This window comes from Lagenorhynchus albirostris, chromosome X (genome assembly GCF_949774975.1).
Source record: "Lagenorhynchus albirostris chromosome X, mLagAlb1.1, whole genome shotgun sequence".
NCBI lineage: Eukaryota > Metazoa > Chordata > Mammalia > Artiodactyla > Delphinidae > Lagenorhynchus > Lagenorhynchus albirostris.
The window spans coordinates 28,301,588-28,321,381 of NC_083116.1; the positions used below are offsets into that span (position 1 = coordinate 28,301,588).

Below are 19,794 nucleotides of genomic sequence, written 5' to 3' on the forward strand. Positions count from 1 at the left end.
ATTTCAGAGACTTCAACCCTTGTAAAATGTCTTTGACACCTAAGCCATAATAAGTTGAGTGTTCTCTTTCTTCAGTGATGCAGGGCCATGTAGGGTTGCGCAGGGCCTCAGAATCATCCCTTCTTCATCATTGCCCACCATGAGGGGTTGGGAAGAACACTAGACTAGGAGTTGGTGGGCACAGGCTCTTCCATAGACTGGATAGTGACCTTGGACACACCACTTCCCCTCTCTGAGCCTCCAATTCCACAATAAATAAAATAGGGGGTGGGACTTCATGATGTCAAAGGTCCAACATTTTTCTGAGTCTGAGAATGGAAGAGCCATGCAGTCTAGTTCCTCAGCCTTCTCTTCCTTGGGCACTCATAGACTCCTGGAGTGAATTTCTTAGCTTGCCCTGAAAGTGTAAGAAGTGCTTCAATGGCCCCTTCTCCGCGTCGCCCTCCCCCGCTCCCACTCGTGCTGCGTGACTGAAAAGGGCATTCACTCTTCACATGGGCTGGCAGGCCAGAGTTCTGCTTTGGCTGGCGGTGTCTTGGGGATCGCCTTGTCTCCAGAAGCAGCAATAGTGGAGGGCTAACAGACACTTTTGCTTTGTCCCCCACCCCTACTCCCACAGCTGGTGGCTTCCATCGTCTTTATCAGCTTTGGTGTGATTGCAGCCTTTTGTTGTGCCATAGTCGACGGGGTCTTCGCTGCCAGACACATTGTGAGTATTTTTAGTCCTGGGTTAAAGTAAATGGGCAATACAACAAGGCTTCATCGAGTGTGTGTGTGCTGGGTGTGTGCTAAGGGCTGTGAGGGGTACAGGAGAGGGAGGTGACATCACCGGCCTCAAGGAGGTGACGTCAAAATGAGGACATCCCTGGACACACACGGGCATCTAGAGAAATTGGTCTAAGCTGGGCATATAAACTCTAAGTGCCCAAGTGGTTTACCTTGGATCAGAGCAGGCTTCCCCATGGTGGAGGGGTTGGAGCTAAGCCTTTGTTGACACGTGGGTGACATTTGGAAAAGTCAGAGACAAGGGCCAGGGGACTGGCTTGGAATTGGTGTTGGGAGTGAGCAGGTAGGGAGAGAGCCGCAGGAAGCCACATGACTTCCTGAGAGCCTTGGAGGTGGCAATAGCTGACCTCCCCCACCTCCAACAGTGACAAGAGCAGCCCATGAGGACAGACACCTTTTCTAGGACACCTGAACTTCGCTGTCTTCATGGTTGGAGAGGAGTGATGTGATTGGGATCCGGAGGAAGCCCCAGAGCTGGGAGTCTCCAAAACGAGCCCAGTTCTGGAGTAGAGGCGCCAAATGCTTCCTGTTCTGGAGAAGCTGTGCCTCGAGTAAGGCTACTTTACTCCTGAAACCCAAACCTGTGCTCCTTCTTGGAGAAGCCTGGGATTCGGGTCCTTCCCACAGGGCTCCCTGCAGGAGCCCTCACCCCTCGGTCAGCGCTTTCCATCTCTTACGATTCCAGATATCTGGCCTAGGGCCGCCTTCTCTGTTGGGCTCAGCAGACAACAGTGCCTGTGACCCACGGACTTTCAGGGTCCCAGAAAAATATGATCATTTCTTTTCAAATCAGAAGAAAAATGATGAACTTTTAGGCCAAAAAAAATGTTTTCACACATAATAGAAATTTGTCTTTATACCAATGCAGTCATAAGATATAATCAAAATAAGTGAAATATCATTTTCAACAATTTTTAATGGAGGAAGCTGTCCACAAAAGGCAGAAGTCCCAGGGAGGTCATAGTATAGCCCTGATCTGGCCCACAAACCCAAATCGAGAGCAAACCAAGCAGCTTCCTGAGCTCCCACAAAAACCTCAGATACTCATTTTTCCCCCAAGTGAACCAACATTGAAAATGAAAACATCCTGTGAACTAGTTGGAATTATATGTTTTCTAAAACAACTGAATTAGAGAAAAATTGTATTATCAGAATATTGTGTGGATCCATCATATTTTATTCCGTTTCAATCGTTGGCTAATAGTGCAGGTCATCCTGAGGGAGTGTCCTGGGTATGGATGGATCTGGGAAAGGATGATTTGCATTATTAACATAATATTAACATTTGCATATGATTAACATTATTATTTCAATCCCAACTTGCTCTTGGACTCTCCTCCTAGACATAAGAGTCAGTCCCTCATTTGCCAAGATTAGTGGAATTCCTATGGTCAGTGCTGGCATGTCAGGAGATAATTACTGGGCAGGGGGAAAAGTATGGGATGGAAGAGAGAAGCTTTTAGCCCAGTTTTCTTTTGGGGTCAGGAATATGTCAGCCCCTATATCAGACTCATCCCTTTTGAGTTTAGCTGAGAGAGGCATCTTTTTCTTCATCTTTTTCTTTTTGAAAAGGCAAGTGACACAACAGGAACTTGTAACATCCACTATCCTACCACCCTAACATAGCAATTCTATTGCATATGCAATTTTTGCATATTACCCTCTGAGTATATACCTATTTTTGTAGCATGCTTGTAGACAATCATAGTACGTGTGCTATTTTGTTTCAACAGGCGCCATCTTAATAACAATAATTCCTTGTTTTTGTATAGTGAATTTAGTGTTTCAATGTGCCTTAACATCTATTATCTCATTTGAGACCCACAGCAATCCTGTGAGATATGTAGGGCAGGTGTTGTTATCCCCATTTGACAAGCGCTCTTCACTCCGAGGCAGTCTCCATGGCAACATAGGCCTAGTGGCCAAGAAGCCTGCAGTAGATTTTCATGGCATCATGAGCTAAAATGGCTTCCTCCCTTTCCCTCCTCCTCCCACTCCTAATGTTTCTTTTTTTAAACATCTTTATTGAGATATAGTTCACGTCCCATATAATTTACCCATCTGAAGTATATAATTCAGTGGCTTTTAGTACATTCACGTGTATGTGCAAACTATCATGTCAATTCTAGAAGATTTTTATCATCCCCCAAACAACCCCATACCCTTTAGCTATCACTTCCCTATTCCCCCTGTTCCCCCAAGTCCTAGGCAACCACTACTCTACTTTCTCTATAGATTTCCCTATATTAATTAACATTTCCTGTTAATGGCATCATATAATATGTAGTCTTTTGTAACCTGACTTTTTTTACTTAGTATAATGTTTTCCAGATTTATCCATATTGTAGCATGTATCATTGCTTCCTTTCTTTTTATGGTCTAATAATATTCCATTGTATTGATATACCACATTTTGGTTATCCATTCACAAGTTGATGGACATTTGGGTTGTTTCCACCTCTTGGCTGTTATCAATAATGCTGCTATAAACATTTGTGTTCAAATTTCTACGTGGACATATGTTTTCATTTCCTTTGAGTATATACCTATGATTGGAAGTACCGGGTCATATGGTAACTACGTTTAACCTTTCGATGAACTGCCAATCTTCCAAAGTGGCCGCGCCGTTTTACATTCGCACTGGAAGTATCTGAGTGTGCCAGTCTCTGCACATCCTTGCCAACTCCCGTGATTATCCGACTTTTAAATTCTAGCCATCCTAGTAGGTATGAAGCGGTTTCTCATTGCGGTTTTGATTTGCATTTTCCCGACTCCTAAACTCCTACAGGTTTTGATCACTGGCCTCAGCCAAAGGCAATGCGAGAAAAATCCAAATTATATTTATTGGAAGTTTCTTCCAGCTTCTGAGTCTGGGCCCTCTGTACCTCCTGCCGTTAGTGGCTTGCAGTAGAGCATTTGATTCGGGAGGTTGGAGTAAGGCTGGAGGAGTCTTTGAGAACAACTTTTTGCCTACATTGTACCTGTCCTAAGACATCTGCCAGTCCTCACTGGTACCCAGACAGTTTTGAGGGAGAAGGCTTTATTAATCTATGGTGATGTCTGTTGGCCAGTTTAAATGAAAGGCACGTTTGGACCCCAGCTCCGCTCGGGTGGGTTAGAGCCAGCCTTTCCTGTTGTTGGAGCCCTTTAACCTCCTGGTGCCCTGTCCTTTGGCTTGGGGACATGTGCACTTCCCCTTAAGACCTACTTCCTGACCGCCCTCTAAATGTGTCTCATTCCTTCTCTCTCGTCTCCAGTTTCCTTCCTTTCCCCTCCCCGAATATAGCAATTAACTAGCTGGGAAAATCCCTTTCCCTCCTCATGCCCAGTCTCTCCTCTTCCACGTGGATGTGACAGTAACCTGGTTGCCTCTCAGGGTTAACATGAGGACGGTATGAAATAATGGGTGTGAACGTGCCCTGAGAGGGCCTCGCCCAGAGCACACTGACACTCAGCAAGAAGCAGTCTCGTGGCCAGCCCTCCACTCCAGAGTCGCTAGCCCTTCGGATGGAAAAGGCTGCGCGGCTAAGTGGCCTTTTCTTACTGGCCAGTCACATGGGCTTGTTCCTCCCCTGGGGCCTCAGTGCACAAGAGCACCCAGAGGCAGCATATGGGCGACCATCACACACACACGTCTGTCTTCATTTAGGCAGTTGGTGGCTGAATGCTCTTTGGAGAACCAGGAGGTCAGGAGGGCTCCGACCAGCACATCAAGCCTCCCCTTCGGCAGGATGATGATGACTTCTGCCATTGCCCAAAGTCGGAAAATAAACCCTGCTGGCAGTGACCATGAGAACCCTCATTCCTTTCCAGCCTGACTCCAGGCTGAGCCCACAGGGCAGTGTACTTTCAGAACACGGAGCGGTCAGGACATTCATGTGGAAGCAGCTGATGGAAGGTCCTAGGTCCTTGACGGGGCAGCAGGCAGGGAGGCAAGGAGGCACTTGGGTGTCTGGTGCAGGAGATGCTCAATCACATGTGTGGGGAAAAGCAGCCACCAGGATTATTGAAAACGGTGAGAGAAGTGGGTTTAGGGGGAAGGAGGGGCAATAGATAAACTCCCTCTGCCAAGGTGCTTTTGGCCGAGTTCCAAAGGTCAGTTTGCATAAACTGCTTGTCCTGTGCTAACCTGCTTTTGGTCGAAGCCCCCTACCAGTCAGGGGATGTTTACTGTCCCCCGGAAAGTGGGCAGCATCCCCTGACTGACAGTTTCCAGGTAGCACTGGATTGCATCTATCTGTTCCACCCCAGCCCCTGTGTCTGAGAGCTCCCTCACCAGGAAGCTGCCCAAGCCAGCAGGGTTAGTCAACTGTCCTTGAGCTCCATGTTAGTTTTCTGGGCTTCAGTGGTATTTTTGGAGTTCACTGTCTTTAATCTGTGTAATTGAGTGAAAATGGCTCATCATTCAGTTGAGTTAAAATCTACAGCAGGCTCCATGGCTACCCATCCCCCTGGGGCTTGCTTCCTGAGCTCTTCCTTCTGAAAAAGCTGTGGCAATGACAGCAGAGGGTACGTGTCAGCCAGCCCTGGTCCTGTCCCCAGGTGATAATGAATCCTCATTGTTGGAGCTGGCCTCCCTCCGATTGGGAGTGTGATGTTGCAATAACTTGGAGTTTTGACTTTTGTTCCCTGGGGACTCTTTGCAAAGAGACAAAGACTAGAAATAAAAGAAAACCAGAGTGGAAATTTCAAGAAACCCACTTCTCAGTCAATTTCCTAATTTCTCATTAACCAAGTGGCCCAATAGAAAGCAGTTATTAGAACATTTTTATCTGATCCTCACATTCTCAGGCTCCCTAGATGGGCAGCTTTCAGAAATCAACCCAACCCACTACCTGCTCTGGGGTGTGTGTGTGTGTGTGTGTGTGTGTGTGTGTGTGTGTATGTGTGTGTGTATTCAAATCTTTTATTACCAATCAGAGCACTTGCTGCTCTATTTTCCAAAGCCAAAACCCATTTGGTTTGGTGTTTCCGTTTCCAGGATCTGAAACCACTCTATGCTAACCGGTGCCACTATGTGCCCAAGACATCCCAGAAGGAAGCTGAGGAGGTAAGAGCCAGAAGGAGGCTGCACGTCTTACCTTTGGGGAAAGTCTCCTGTTCTGCCTGGAACCCCTTTTCTTTTACTCTTTTTCCCAGGCCTACAGCTTGCTACAAGGTATGTTTAGTTGATTTGTTCGGTGGGTCAGAGCACAGTGCTAATGGGGCCATGGTCATAGGTTAGAGCCTCATGAGGCCTAATCAGATTTACTTTGTTCTGTGGCCATAGGCTGCCCCTCTGACCCCAGCAGGCAGCCTCTCAGTGTGTGACTTTGATCCCGAGAGGGACAGACGAAGAGTACAGAGGCCACAGGGTAGGTCCCTCCCCCATGTCCGTGGATGATGGTTCAGCTGCCTGGACTTGATGTCCAGCTGGAAGAAAAGTGGGAGCCCCACCAAGGCAGCAGGCCTGGACCGGGGAGGCAGAGTCTGAGTCCCACATATGGGAGGGGTCAGGAAGCCAAATGAGGGTCACTGAGAAGCCTTGTCCACTTTGAGGCTCTGGGGAGGCCTGTCACGACACGCCCGGAGGCCAGTCTGTTGCTGCTTGAGTGGACACGTGAGGGTGTGTCTCTCCTGCCCCGCATGGCTCTCCTTGGGTTCCTTGTTGTCTCACACAGAAGCAGAGGCAGTGGGCGGTGAGGTGAAGCTCGGCTCCAGGTCATTTTTGGAGAGCTTTCATTTCAGCTCACATTCACCTCTCTCCAATCCAGAGAGCCCTTTAATATAAAACTCTACCATGTGCTTCTAGCAACCTCGACCATTTGGTTCTCTATTAACTTCAAATTGAAAGTCAATGCCCCCCCCCGCCCCTGAGAATAGTTAGAAAAATGGTAAACTTGTGACTGTTAGAAAAAGGTGGCAAGTGGATATAAAATGGTGACTGCATTGCATAACTTCAGGGGAAGCTGTTTTCCTTGACATACAGTGTGAACAGTGCCATCCACTTGCCCCATTTTCCTTCCCCAATCACCAGTTTACCATTTTTCTAACTATTCTCGGGTTAGAAAGGAGTAGAAAGATGTATGTGCCAACAGCTTATCAGAAAGGCATGAGCTTTTGGATGAAGGACCCAATATAGAAAAAAGTGCGCGTTTACCACCAACATTCTCTATAACACAGTGAAACAAATTTACAAGCACTTCATTGCATCCATATGGGGCGGGGGAGAGCCTGGAAGATTTCTCACAAATAAGAGATGATAAATGGAAGTTAATTTTTACATTTTTTTTGCAAACACGAGATGTGTAAAATATCATTGCTATTCTCTGGATTTCATCGTGTTCTCATTCTTGTGTTAACTTGGTGACTGTAAAAATGTTAATAATGACTTCCATAGGTTCACTTGTAACCCTGGTCCCCCTAACCCTATTTTTCCTATATAAGGTCATAAGTTCCTCAACCAAAAATTCTCCTTCTGCGAGGGTTATGAGGAACCTTACCCAGGCAGCTCGAGAGGTACTACTATACTTCAAAGTGCATGTGATGGCCCCTCTGTCTTCCTTCCCATCTGGTCCCCTTCCCCCATACCCTGATTTCCCGCCCCTTGTATCCTCATTTCCTACCATCCATTTGTTCTTCTGTCCGTCCTTCCATCCGTCCTTCCTCCTCTCCATCTCCACCCTTCAGGGATGGGGCCCTGAGGGCTGTGGACGAGGCTGCACGTGAGCCCAGCTCCACAGTGACTTGCCTCACACACGAGTTCAGCCAGCCACCTGCCCAGCCCCATCCTGCCCGTGCATTGGTGTATTCATTTCACAGCCATCCTTACCGTCTCCATCAGTCACTAACTCACAGTGCCAATCCCAGAGGGTCCCGCCTCCCATCCAGTGCCAGCTCACCTACTCACTGTGGTGTGTCCCCAGGTGAACTGCCCTCACCTCAGCCGTGGATTCTGCACACCTCGCATCCGGGGCAACACCTGCTTCTGCTGTGACCTCTACAACTGCGGCAAGTGAGTGCCGAGCCCCTGATGGTTTGACCACAGTGGGCACGAGCAGGGCTAGAGTGGGGGAAGGGCGCACGGTAGGGATCAGAGAAGTAGAAGACATTGGTCTTCAAAGGATTTCAGCTGACATGCATTACCTGCCTTCTCTGTGCCAGGCATTATGCTAGGTGCTGTCAAGTATCTGATCTCATTTAATTCTTACCTATGATGTATGTAGAATTATTATCCCCATTTTACAGATGATAAGACTGAGGCTCAGAGGAAACAGACAGCTAGTTCAAGGTGACACAGAGTTCGAAAATGGTAGAGGTCGGGTTCACACTCAGTTCTGTCTAAGTCCAAGTTCAACAACATTCAACAAATAGCCTGACTGTGTTCCAGACGCTAGAGATTCAGCAGCAAACAAAACAAAATTCCTTGCCCTCACAGAACTTAGATTTTGGTGCTAGTTCTGTTACAACCACTCTGGCGCTCTGCCCTTCAATTGTTAAAACATCATTTATTCTCTTTCAAGACATATTTAGGTGCCAGGAATACAGAGAGTCCTGCGGAGAAACTCGCAGACTAGCAGGGATGACCGACCTGTGAGCCATTGATTGCAGTCTAGTGTGAGAAGTGCAGTGCGGATCTGGGGGCTGTACTGGAGACCCTCTCTATGCAAATGACTGGAAGTCAGAGTCACTGGGGGCAAAGGGGGGCGTGTCAAGGAGGAGGGTATGTGGGAGCTGAGATTTAAAGGATAAGGAGGGAGTTAGGAAACAAACCCAAGTGGGGTGGAGGTGAGGAGGGTCTTCCCAGAAGTTGTGGGGGAGGTGAGGGCAGAGCGCTGGTCACAGATCAGATCATGGAGGGCTCACTGGCCATAGGAATGCCTCTGGACTTGACCCTGTGAGCAACTGGGAGCCATTGAAGGGTATAGCGTGCAAGATGGATTTGAGTGGTTAGAGACTGGAGGCTACTAGGGGGCCACTGCAAGAGTCCAGGCCAAAGGGAACGGAGTCTAGATTAAGTTGGTTTGGGGATGGTGGAAAGCAAGGAGTACTTTTAAGAGCAATTTAGAAGGTGGAATAGACAGGAATGCGTGAGCAGGTGATGCAGAACATAAGTAAACGGCCCTGTACGTGGGGTGTGTCAGCCAGTGCCTGCCATGCACGTATTTTATTTCAGCTATCAGTGCAGGGGTGCTGAGGAGGGGGAGGGTGGAAGGGAGGGAGGAGTTGGCAGAAGGGGCCCGGATGGAGCTAGGTCCAAAGAGGTCAGCAGGATGCACCCCTCCTCACTCACACTCCCTACTCATGGTTTTGGGGGGCCAGTGTCTCCGGTTTGAGGATTAAAGACCTGACAGACCAGAGGCAGTGGAGCGATGGGAGGAGAAGGGGGACTCTCGCCAGCCCTTTTACTTTCTTTGCTAGCACCGGTCTCATTTCGGTCTCATTTCATTAAAAGGTTTGGCGGTGGAGGAAGAGAAACTTAAAGACTCAAATGAGGTTTGGGGATTATCTGGGAGATTCAATTATTCATGTTGTAATAATAACTAACACTTGTAAAGGACTTCCCGCCTTAGCGGTGATGGAGAGCTGGCTATAATTGTACTTCCTGAGCCCATCCTTCCAAAAATGATCAAAGGAATGTAAAATAGGTCCTGGGGGAATTGGGGTTAGTTCGCTATCTTTCCTCTTGCCTCCCCTTGTCCATCCCCCTCCCCCTGCTCAGTCCTCCCCTCTGTTTTTACCCCCTCCCTCCTTTTGACACCCCTTCCTCTGGCCAGCTCTCCTCTCCTCTCCTTTCCCTTTCCGTTCTGAGATCCCAGGAGGAGAGAGGAGGCCCGCTGAGAGGGCTGAGAAGTGATTCCTTATGGGCACACCTTTCTCTCCACAATTAGGTGTGTTTCTGAAAAAGGTCTGAATAAACTAAATCCTACCTTAAATTCCATTTAGCTGAGCCCTTAGGTGAATTTTTTTTAAGTGGAGACTCAAGCCCAATTTATCTTCCTGTCAATCTGAACTTCATAATAACTGACTTTCTTATAGCAAGTCGTGCCAGGATCGTCTTCAAGGCCCTAAAGGAATTTTATGAGGAGCTCTGCTAAACTCTGGGCTCCCTAAAGGCAGCGAACACAACTTCATCTTATCTTTATCCTCAGGCCCCGGCACAGGACCAGGCTTGAATGAAAGACCTGATGACAAGGGAGTGACATGTGTTAAAAAGGATCAAAAAGGAACACCCTTTTCCCCAGGAAAATAAACTATTGGACCAGACAACTAAGAGGGTTCATGGGGACACTGCCCCTAACGACCTTTGAGCTGGAAACGCTGTTCACCTACCTGATGCCTGGGGACCAGCCTCAGGCGGCGATCGAGGCCTTGCCCAGGTCTGTAGCGTTGAGATTCCAAGGGCAAAGCCACTAGAAAAGCACTTACTGAGCTTTTCATCAGGACACAGTCCCATGCGGTCAGAAAGCAAGGCGCGAGACTTAAGAGGTGATGATCCTACAATAGAAGGAAAAGATTTTCTTTGACCCGAGACTTTTTCCAGCCAGCTCGAAGGAGACCTAATCTCCAGGCCTAAATATAGCTAGCTGCAAGCATTCTGAGGCTCGGAGACTTTAATTTTGCCGAATGCGTATTTTTTTTTCCTCACACGAAGCCTATTTTTAATCAATTACCAGCTCCTCTAGTCCATTTCCTGGAAAGGAGGCCAAGAAAAAAACAAGTGGGAACAAAAACATCAGGCAGTCATTTGTCCAGCGCTACGGAAACAGAGTTTCTGCTGTCCCCTCGAAGCCACAGACCTTTTTTGACGTCAGGGGCAGCGAGGTTTTAATACCAAACATAGACGATTCCATTTCACCCTGTGCAGGAAGGTGGTTTCTCTAGGACGCAGCTCTGCAGCAGCTGCCTTTCAGCCTTCACTCAGCTTTGGAGAGGTCAAGTCAATATCACTGGTTTTCGGTGTGTAACCTAAAGGACGCGAAAGGAAATGGGCGTGGTTTGTGAACTGCCGCAGCTGACGATGAATAAAATGAAAGATGATAGCTCACTTTCATCCATTCCTCCCTTTGCCAAATTTTTACTGAGCTCCTACTGTGTGCCAGGGACTGTTCTAGAAGGATAGATATCCTTAAAATAACATTTTGCCCTTAAGGAACTCAATTTACCAGGGGGATTATGGGGAGGGGGGTTTAGACTGATACACAGAATACACGCAGTGAGAGAAAGGTGCACAGAGGCTGCCCATAGCCGCTGCCTGTCCACCAACAGTTGGTGAATAGTTCCAGGCCCTTGTGGAAGAGCAGAAGGATGCCCTTTGGCTTTCTCCAAGATCTGTTGCCTCCTACTCTGTTGAATGGGGACTGAAACACAGAGAGGTTATCTGTTTCTCCAGTCACACCCGGCAAGCTGGGAGCAAGGGGGTAAAAGCCCGCACTGGGTAATCAATCTTATGATCAATGCAATGATCCGTCTTTGAACTCAGTTACTCATTCACCAAGTATCTGTTGATGACCCATAACATTTCTACCACCCAGCTAGGAGGCAGTGAGGGAGACACAAAAGAAGTGTAAGAGATGACCTTGCCCTCCAGAGGTTAGAATTTACACGGCGCCGTCGTGTCCACCTTGGCCTTGGTTGTGGTTTTAGCACCCAGCACGGTACTCAGCACTGGGTAGGCCCTCGGTAAATATCAGATGAAATGAATAGCTGAATTATTGACATATGCAACGTGCCAAACTGAGAAGAACAGACTGAGGCTGTGGGAGTCCAGGTACAAAGCTAATGAATAGGTGCTGGAGTCCTTGAAGAATGAGAAGTGTGTGTTGAAGCTTTGTGCAGCGGGAGAGATCAGGACAGGCAGAGAACAGAGCGCACGCAGGGGGAGAAATCTGAGCAAAGTTCTGGAATAAGTACCCAGCATGCCCAGTTTGGTGCTTCTGAGGATTCCAGCCTGGCTGGAATGTGGATTCCATTTTGGAGTTGGATTATGGCAGACTGAGGAATTGGGATACTTTTTCCTGAAGGTAATGGGGAGCCAGGGAAGGCTTTTGATTAAATGAATGACTTAGTTTTACAAATGTGTTAGGAAGCTGAACCAGGCAGTGATGGGGTCCGGCAGGAGGGCGCTGCAGTCACGGAGGCTTGAGGGTGGGAGCAGTGAGAATCCAAATGATGGAATATCAGGCAAAGCTCTGCCCAGAGACTGAACCAAATGGAATCGTGAATCTCAAACAGAAACAAACCACATTAATTAGCTAAACCCTGAACCAGATCTAGTATTAATGTTCTTTTGCTTCACGGTTCAGTTAAAAAATCATTTTAGTAGCTGCTGAACCCACTCAAACTGAAACCAAACATATATTCTCTACAATTAGTGAATACTTTTAAATGAACTACTAACCTAGCCCCATGTTGTGGTCTGTGCTTTTAAAGCGTCACTGCCTTTAAGAACATGATTCAAAGGTTTGAATCATTTTGCCAGAGGTTGGCTCTTAAAAGGGAAAAAACACAGCTACATGTTTTGGGGGGGGCCCTTACAATGTGCTAGAGTACTGCTTCCGTGCATTCGCTCATGAAATCCCCTGGGCTCAGAGAAGTTAAGAAAGTTGCTCAAGGTCAGACAGCAAATAAGTGACAGAGCCAGGGTTCAAATGCAGTCTGATTCCAGAGTCTGCTCTGCTGTACCACCCATCTGTATGTGCTACCAGCCCACCCTCGGTGTTTTAGGACATAAGCAAAGATACCTGGGGAGAGGTCAGAAGCTGATTCTCAAGCCTCCCCTGCACCCCTACAACCCCACACTCGCCCTTATACACAGGCCTGCCTTTTTCAGGGGAGAGTCCTTGTACAGCGGTGCCTTTTTGAGCGGTAAGTAATCTTTGTATCCTCCCTGCCGCATCCCCAGGCTCGAGTACCATGCCAGCTAATAGGAGACACTCAGTGTATGCTTCCAGGTGGTGTCCAGCTATGTTCCCGAAAAACCTGAAATCTAGCTCAAATTCTGATGAATTGAAACACCATTAAAATTTCACTATGGAAGCTTACTATTTAAAACAGCGGGTCTCAAATATCAATGAGCTCATTAACACAGATTCCAGAGCCTCACCCCAAGAGATTCTGCCAGATTTAGTAGGACTGTGGCTGGGCCTCAGAATCTGCATGTTTAACCATCTCTTTCTCAAAGATGCATGCACACACACACACACACAGACACACAGAGACCCCCACAGGCACACACAAATAACACAGTGACATAGGCAGGCACATAGACACACAAACACAGATTTTGACGCAGGCTGTCCTGTAACCACACTGATTTCAATTCTTTAAAGAAGCACTGGTTTTAAAGAATTCTAAGATAATTCATCTGTAAAGTTTAAAAGTCTTCTGTGAATAATCTCTCCCTGATTCATTTTGGAGGTTAACGTTTAATTTTTTTTTCTTTTTCATTTTCTATATTCTTATAGCAGGGGAGTCACACATAACTATCCTGATGCCAGGGGGTTTGGTTCTAAGTTTAATTGTAAGAATCACAGTGTTTAAGATTCATTATTGATTCCAGTGGCCAAGTTGTAAACTAGTTTGCAACATCCAGGAAGACAGGAGCTTCCATTTAATTAATTTAACCAGTATTTATGTAGTACCAACTATGTGTCCAACACAGCAATGAACAAAACAAACCAAGTCCCTACCCTCATGGAGCTCACATTCAAGTTAGGGAGACAGACAGTAATGAAGCACACACATTAGTAAGGAGTAAGTGCTGCAGAGGATTTAGGGAAGGGAAATTAGCTTGGGCTGCCATAACAAAATACCATAGACTGGTTGGCTTAAACAACAAATCTTTATTTTCTCATAATTCTGGAGGCTGGAAGTCCGAGATCAGGCACCAGCATTGTCAGGTTCTGGTGAGGGCTCTCTTCCTGGCTTGCTGATGGCCACCTTCTTGTTGTGTCCTCACGTGGTCTTTCCTCAGTGTGTGCATGCGTGTGGAGAGTTCTCTCTTCCTCTTTTTGTAAAGCCACCAATCCTATCAGATTAGGGCCCCACCCTTATGATCTCATCTAACCTTAATTACCTCCTAAGAGCCCTTCTCCAAATACAGTCACCTTGGGAGTTAGGGCTTCAATATATGAATTTTGGAAGGGAACACAATTCAGTTCATGGCAAGTAGTGGGCTAGAGAGTGACCAGGCTGGGTGGGGGTGGGGATGTCTTTGGACAGAGTGGTCAGGGAAGGCCTCTCTGAGGAGGTGATATTCAGATTTTGTGCAGGAACTCAGCTTTAGTACTTTATTGGGATGTTGTTTTTTGTTTGTTGGTGTTTTGTTTTGGGAGAGGAAACACTGAAATCTTTGAAGCCTGAATTCAGATCCCAGCTCTACCGCTTACGACTTGAGGAAATTCCTAACCTCTCTGTGCTTCAGTTTCTTCATCTGTGAAACGGGAATGGTGGTAGTACTTACCTCACACAATATTGTAAGGATTTGCAGCGCAGCCTAATAGAACTTTCTGTGATGATGGAAATGCTGTAATCTGCTCTGTCCAGTACAGTAACCAGCCACTAGTGTGGCCCTTAAAATTGTGGCTGCTGAGCACTTAACATGTGCCTGGTGAGACTGAAGAACTGAATTTTTTACTTAATTTTAATAGTCACCTGTTGACTAGAAGCCGCCATATTAGCACAGATGTAATGAATTCATGTCTGTAAAATGCTTAGCCCCTTGCCGGGCACATAGCAGGTGTCGATAATTGCCACCTAGGATTAGCCTTAGCTGATGGTAACAAGTGTTTCTCTGGCAGGTAGGAGGGTTTCGGGGATAAACGGTAGTCACACTTTGATTGATTATCGTATCTTGCTCCCTGAGTGCATTGTTGGCTACGATGTCCCTTACGATAGCTCCCCACCTGCCCATCTGTCTTTTCACTGAGCCGCATGGTAGCCAAAGCCCTAGAGGGACAGCCTGCTCCCTGGAGACTGACTGGATGTGCTTCTCCCCGTCCAGCCGGGTGGAGATCACCGGTGGCTACTATGAGTACATTGACGTCAGCAGCTGCCAGGATATCATCCACCTCTACCACCTGCTCTGGTCCGCCACCATCCTCAACATCGTCGGCCTCTTCCTGGGCATCATCACTGCCGCTGTCCTGGGGGGCTTTAAGGACATGGTAAGGAAGGAAGTGACTTCCCATCCCACAGAGACCCCTCCTCCTGTCAGGGCTGGGGCGAGGCAAGACGGTTGGGGGCAATGGGGACCCACGCTTTGAAGGGAGGAACAGAAACCGTTGGTTGAAGAATGTAGCTGCCTTTGGGACTTCCCTGGCGGTCCAGTGGTTAGGACTCCGTGTTTCCACTGCAGGGCGCCTGGGTTCGATCCCAGGTCGGGGAGCTAAGGTCCTACATGCCATGCAGTGGGGCCAAAAAAAAAAATGTAGCTGGTTTCAAACAGCTCAAGTCGAAGGAGCCAGGTGATGCCATCAGCCTGCAGACATTTCTTGTTAACATGAGTTGCCTGTGTTTTTTTGTTTTTTTGTTTTTTTGTTTTTTTTTTTTTTGCGGTACGCGGTCCTCTCTCTGTTGTGGCCTCTCCGATTGCGGAGCACAGGCTCCAGACGCGCAGGCTCAGCGGCCATGGCTCACGGGCCCAGCCGCTCCGCGGCATGTGGGATCTTCCCAGATCGGGGCACGAACCCGTGTCCCCTGCATCGGCAGGCGGACTCTCAACCACTGCACCACCAGGGAAGCCCTGCCTGTGTTTTTGAGGCACATTCTGGGGGCGGGTGGGGCTCATGCTAGTTATGTAAACATAGCCTTTAATTACCGCCCCCCACTCCCTCCACACACACACACACACTTTTAGTAGAAACCTTTTTGGGTGGTATTTCCATTAACAGACTTTGGGAGAGCTGGAAGCAAAGACGTTTTTAGCTACAGGTAAGAGTACTGCTCGTCTCCCCCTCCCCAGGAATTTCCTCCTGGAGTTTCTCCAGAAAGAGCCTCCGGACTCTTTCTGCATGTGAAGGCCCAGCCCTAGGCTAAACTGCTGGTCAGGTCTTGTCCTCAACCTTAACCTCACTCTCAGTCTCCCTGCGTCCCCTGTGCTCCCTTTCAACTCTATTCCATGTTTGTGTGTATGTCTGAAAAGGCACCCCAGGACTCAGCGCCCAGTAGATGCTCCATAATAGTGGGGTCCTTCCTTCTTTTGCTTTGAAAGCATTTCAAAGTATTTATTTGCTTATTTAATAAACCTTGATCTCTAATAATGGAGATAATAGCTTTAGAGCTATGGTTCTCAACCTGGCTTCAGATTAGAATGGAATCACCTGAGGTGCTCTAAAAATTCAGACTGCCCGGACTGCTCCTCCAGAGATGCCAACTTGATTGGTCTAAATTGAAGCCCAGGCATCAATACTTTTTTAAAAGCCCCCCAGGTGACTCCAACTGTGGCCATGGTTGCGTATGGCTGCTTTAAAGAAATGTCCCACCCATGTCTAGGGAATCATTTTGTGCCTAAAAAGGGTTTTCCTTTGACCCCAGAAATGAGGCAGATAACCCCTAGGCCTTTGGCTGTTTCTGTCCCATTTGGGGGGTCACTGAGGAACCGGAAGCTGAAAGACAGTTTGTAGTTTGGCCCTGGACTGTCAAAAGGATGAGTAATGGAAAGTGAAAGGTGCGGTAGGACCAGGGAAGAGAAAAAACTGCAGTTTTGGGCACCAAGTCCCCAGTAGAACCGGGCTAACTGGAAGTATTGAGTGTTCCCGCTGGTGACCCTGCTCCTGCCCAGCCCGACTATCCTTCTCTTTTTTCCCCTCCCTCTCTCATACGCGCATTTCTCATTCCTGGGGCCCTCCTCCCACTCGGGAAAGCCCAAGCTCGGGGTAGCCTCAAGGTAGGGGGGCCCCTTGGAGGGAGAAGGCTGTCCTGTAAGTTCGGGCCTGATGGAGCATTGGGGTGAGAAAGCTTCAGAAAAGCTGTTTCTGGGTTGGAGCTTCTTTGGAGAAAAGAATGCCCTTTGTTCTTGGAGACTTTCCCCAGGGGGCAGGTGAAAGCAGAGGCCTTGTGTAGAATCTGAGCTGCTCTGGCTGGAAACGAAGCTTCTGGTTGGGGCTGGCGAGTTGAGATGGGACATCAGGGTGAGTGTTAAGGCTTCTCTGAATTATCCCTCGAGCTCTCGGACATGGACAGCCAAGTGCCCTGATGTACAAATGGAGTGGCTGGCGGCCACTTGGTAGGCTCTGTGGGGCTCCTGCAAGGACTCTTGTCAAAACTCAGGTGACCATTGATGTTTAGGTTTATTTCTGAACTCTTTTTAATTGTTGAAGTATAGTTGACTTACAATAGCGTATTAGTTTCAGGTGTACAGTCTGCACTGTTAATTTCACTGTGACCTTGATCTCTAGGGGAATAGGGGTTTGTTGACAGGCTGTCCTGAGAGGTGCCAGTAATGGCCCCTTTACTCTCCTCTTTCTCCGCTTCTCACCACCACTAGTACCTCGTGAAGTAAATATTACCCCCCCATTAACAGATGAGGAAACAGGCCAACAGAGGTCAAGTTACCTGCCCAGGGCTAAATAGCAGAGCTGGGAGTGGAACCCTTTCTGGTTTTACAAGTGTTTTAACAGATATTACCTCCTTTGTTTAGTTGCTTTCATTAAAAAAATTAAAAGCAAGTTGTTTCCACCTGTTGGGAGCTTCTCGGAGAGGAAAGGAGGAGAGCGAGGGAAGACCTGAGCGTCATCAAATGCCAGGCCTGGGAACCCAATCAAGGGCCAGTGGGGAAAACGAAAGATAAGGCAAAGAGCAGGGGCAGGAGATTTGATTCATGACGGGAGAGAACAAGCGGGAGTTATAAGATGGGAGCACCAAGGAGGAACCATTGTTTGGATCACTTTATTAAAATGAGGCATGGTGTGGAAAATCCTGGAACATCAAGCAGGTAGGCCTACACAAAATCCTCGGCCTGGGTCCAAATGTGCTTGGTGACTCTTGGCTTGCCTCCGCCTTGAGTAGAATGCCTTGGGGGCTGCAGGGAGGCCCAAGGGTGCTGGCTGATGAAGGGCATTCCTGAGGAGGGAGGCCGGGAGCCCGAAGCTGTGAGCTGGCAGCCTTCAAAGAGATCAGCTCAGAGCATCGTTTCCAGAGTTGTGGGAACCTGAAAGGAAAAAAGACGTCTTCTTTCCCTGACCAGAGGGGCTTGGTGAAAAGGGTCTTGAACAAATGTTTGATGACCAAAGTGCTTGCTGCCCAAAGATATAAGAATTTGAGGTGAATCTTTAAAAGGTGATGATATCTTGCCATTTTCTCCTACTTGATGTCTCTGGTTTAGAGTAAAGTGAGGAGAAGTCAAAGCGGCCTTCTCTCCAAAAGTCCGCAATTGTCTCAGAAGAGACTCAGTGTTGTCCAGGAGAGACGGCTTTGGCCATTTCCTGTGCTACCTAGTAACTGTTTGTTTCACTGGAGCTCAGAATGCTACTGGTTAAAAAAGGGGCTCTCATAACTTAAGCCCCAGAATTATTGGTACAGAAATACACACACTCCTATATGCACACACAAGTAGAGATGGAGCCCAGATTTATTGGAAAATCAGAATTACTGATTTAAAACATAACCAGACCATGGGACTTCCCTGGTGGTCTAGTGGGTAAGACTCCATGCTCCCAATACAGGGGGCCCGGGTTCGATCCCTGGTCAGGGAACTAGATCCCACATGCATGCTGCAACTAAGAAGCCCACTTGCCGCAAGTAAAGATCCCGCATGCCGCGACAAAGGATCCTGCATGCCGCAACTAAGACCAGGAGCAGCCAAAATAAGTAAATATTAAAAAGAACAACAACCATAACCAGACCATTATTTGGGGCCATCCCTTTTGCTTCTCCCCTGCCTGACTCCTGACTTCACCCCCCTTCACTCCCTCAACCTCTCTTGGTGCCCGTCCATTTTCTCTACGTCCTCTACACTTCTCTTCTGTGGCTTTCTTGTGCTTATTTAATCTTCTGCCTGTGTTTCTTTCTCTATAATAGTCAACTTCCTTTCGAAGATTATCCTGGACCCCCAGCCTCGCTGCACGCACAAAACCTTTTCTAGATAGAGTTTACATTGCATGATTGCTTCTCTATGGTTAGGCTTAGTTTATTTGCATAGAAGAACTGGTTTCGTTTTGCAAGAGCTGGAGGGTGTGTTTTTAACTGACACAAGGCCAACGGAACATGGTTTCTCGGACTTCCTCAGGGATGACATTTCTTTTTGGAATCCTTGTGGAGAGGTAAGGGCATTTCTGAGCACTCTTCTGTAACGCGAGCCAGCCCTTGGAATGGTCAAGATCTAAGTTCTCTCCCACACAAGAGAGAGGCTGAGAAACATTTCTCTGGTTGTCTGTGAGCAGCATCATAATGACTGAGGCTTGTAACTCTTCAAACCTCCTAGAGATGTAAACAGTAACCCACTCCAAGGAAGAGAGCAACAGACTGTGTTGAAACTTGCTATAAGGGAGTTTCCTCTGCCAACATCCCACCATGGTTGCCTGTGACATTGCCAAAGCCTGCCCACACATTTTCATCACTTGAGAGGAAGCTTCTGCTCTCCGTTAGTGCAAAGTCGATACATACCAGAAACAAGACATGTTGATTTTACAGACAGCTGTAGATTATCCACATGAATGGAGGGGGTGTCAATGACATGGATGATGGAAAGAACATTTACCCACACCTTGACCCATGTGGCACTCATAAGGTACAGCGCACAGTCCTGCTTGGGAACTAATGAGCGGTGGTGGCTTCCTTGAGCAGTGTTTTGGCCTTGTTGAAATCTGCAGCCCCATCCTGGATAAGATTAGCTTTAACCCTTGAAGGGCTACACATGTCACCATGTTATAAGAATGGTATTAAATTCTTTCTGCATTGCTTTGTTTTCCCAAAAAGTGGGGGTGGAATCTGCAAGAATCCTTACAACTTTTATAAACCCTTTGTGATCGATCACATTTCTGTCACAGGAATAGCAATAGCCTTGTCCGTTTGGCATTTTGTATTTGG

The 19,794-nt window shown here is 47.6% G+C and overlaps 1 protein-coding gene across 2 annotated transcripts in view; it reads left to right on the top strand.

Moving 5' to 3' along the window:
* Nucleotides 1-19,794, top strand: part of TMEM255A (transmembrane protein 255A) — a 46,848-nt gene that overhangs the window by 17,031 nt on the left and 10,023 nt on the right. Inside the window, exons 4-8 of one of the 2 annotated variants that reach the window (XM_060137680.1) lie at nucleotides 620-709; nucleotides 5,768-5,836; nucleotides 7,213-7,284; nucleotides 7,692-7,780; nucleotides 14,771-14,933. In XM_060137680.1, coding sequence (XP_059993663.1) covers nucleotides 620-709; nucleotides 5,768-5,836; nucleotides 7,213-7,284; nucleotides 7,692-7,780; nucleotides 14,771-14,933 — 483 coding nt within the window. The remainder of the gene's footprint in view (nucleotides 1-619; nucleotides 710-5,767; nucleotides 5,837-7,212; nucleotides 7,285-7,691; nucleotides 7,781-14,770; nucleotides 14,934-19,794) is intronic. The other variant, XM_060137679.1, reaches the window with a different exon arrangement.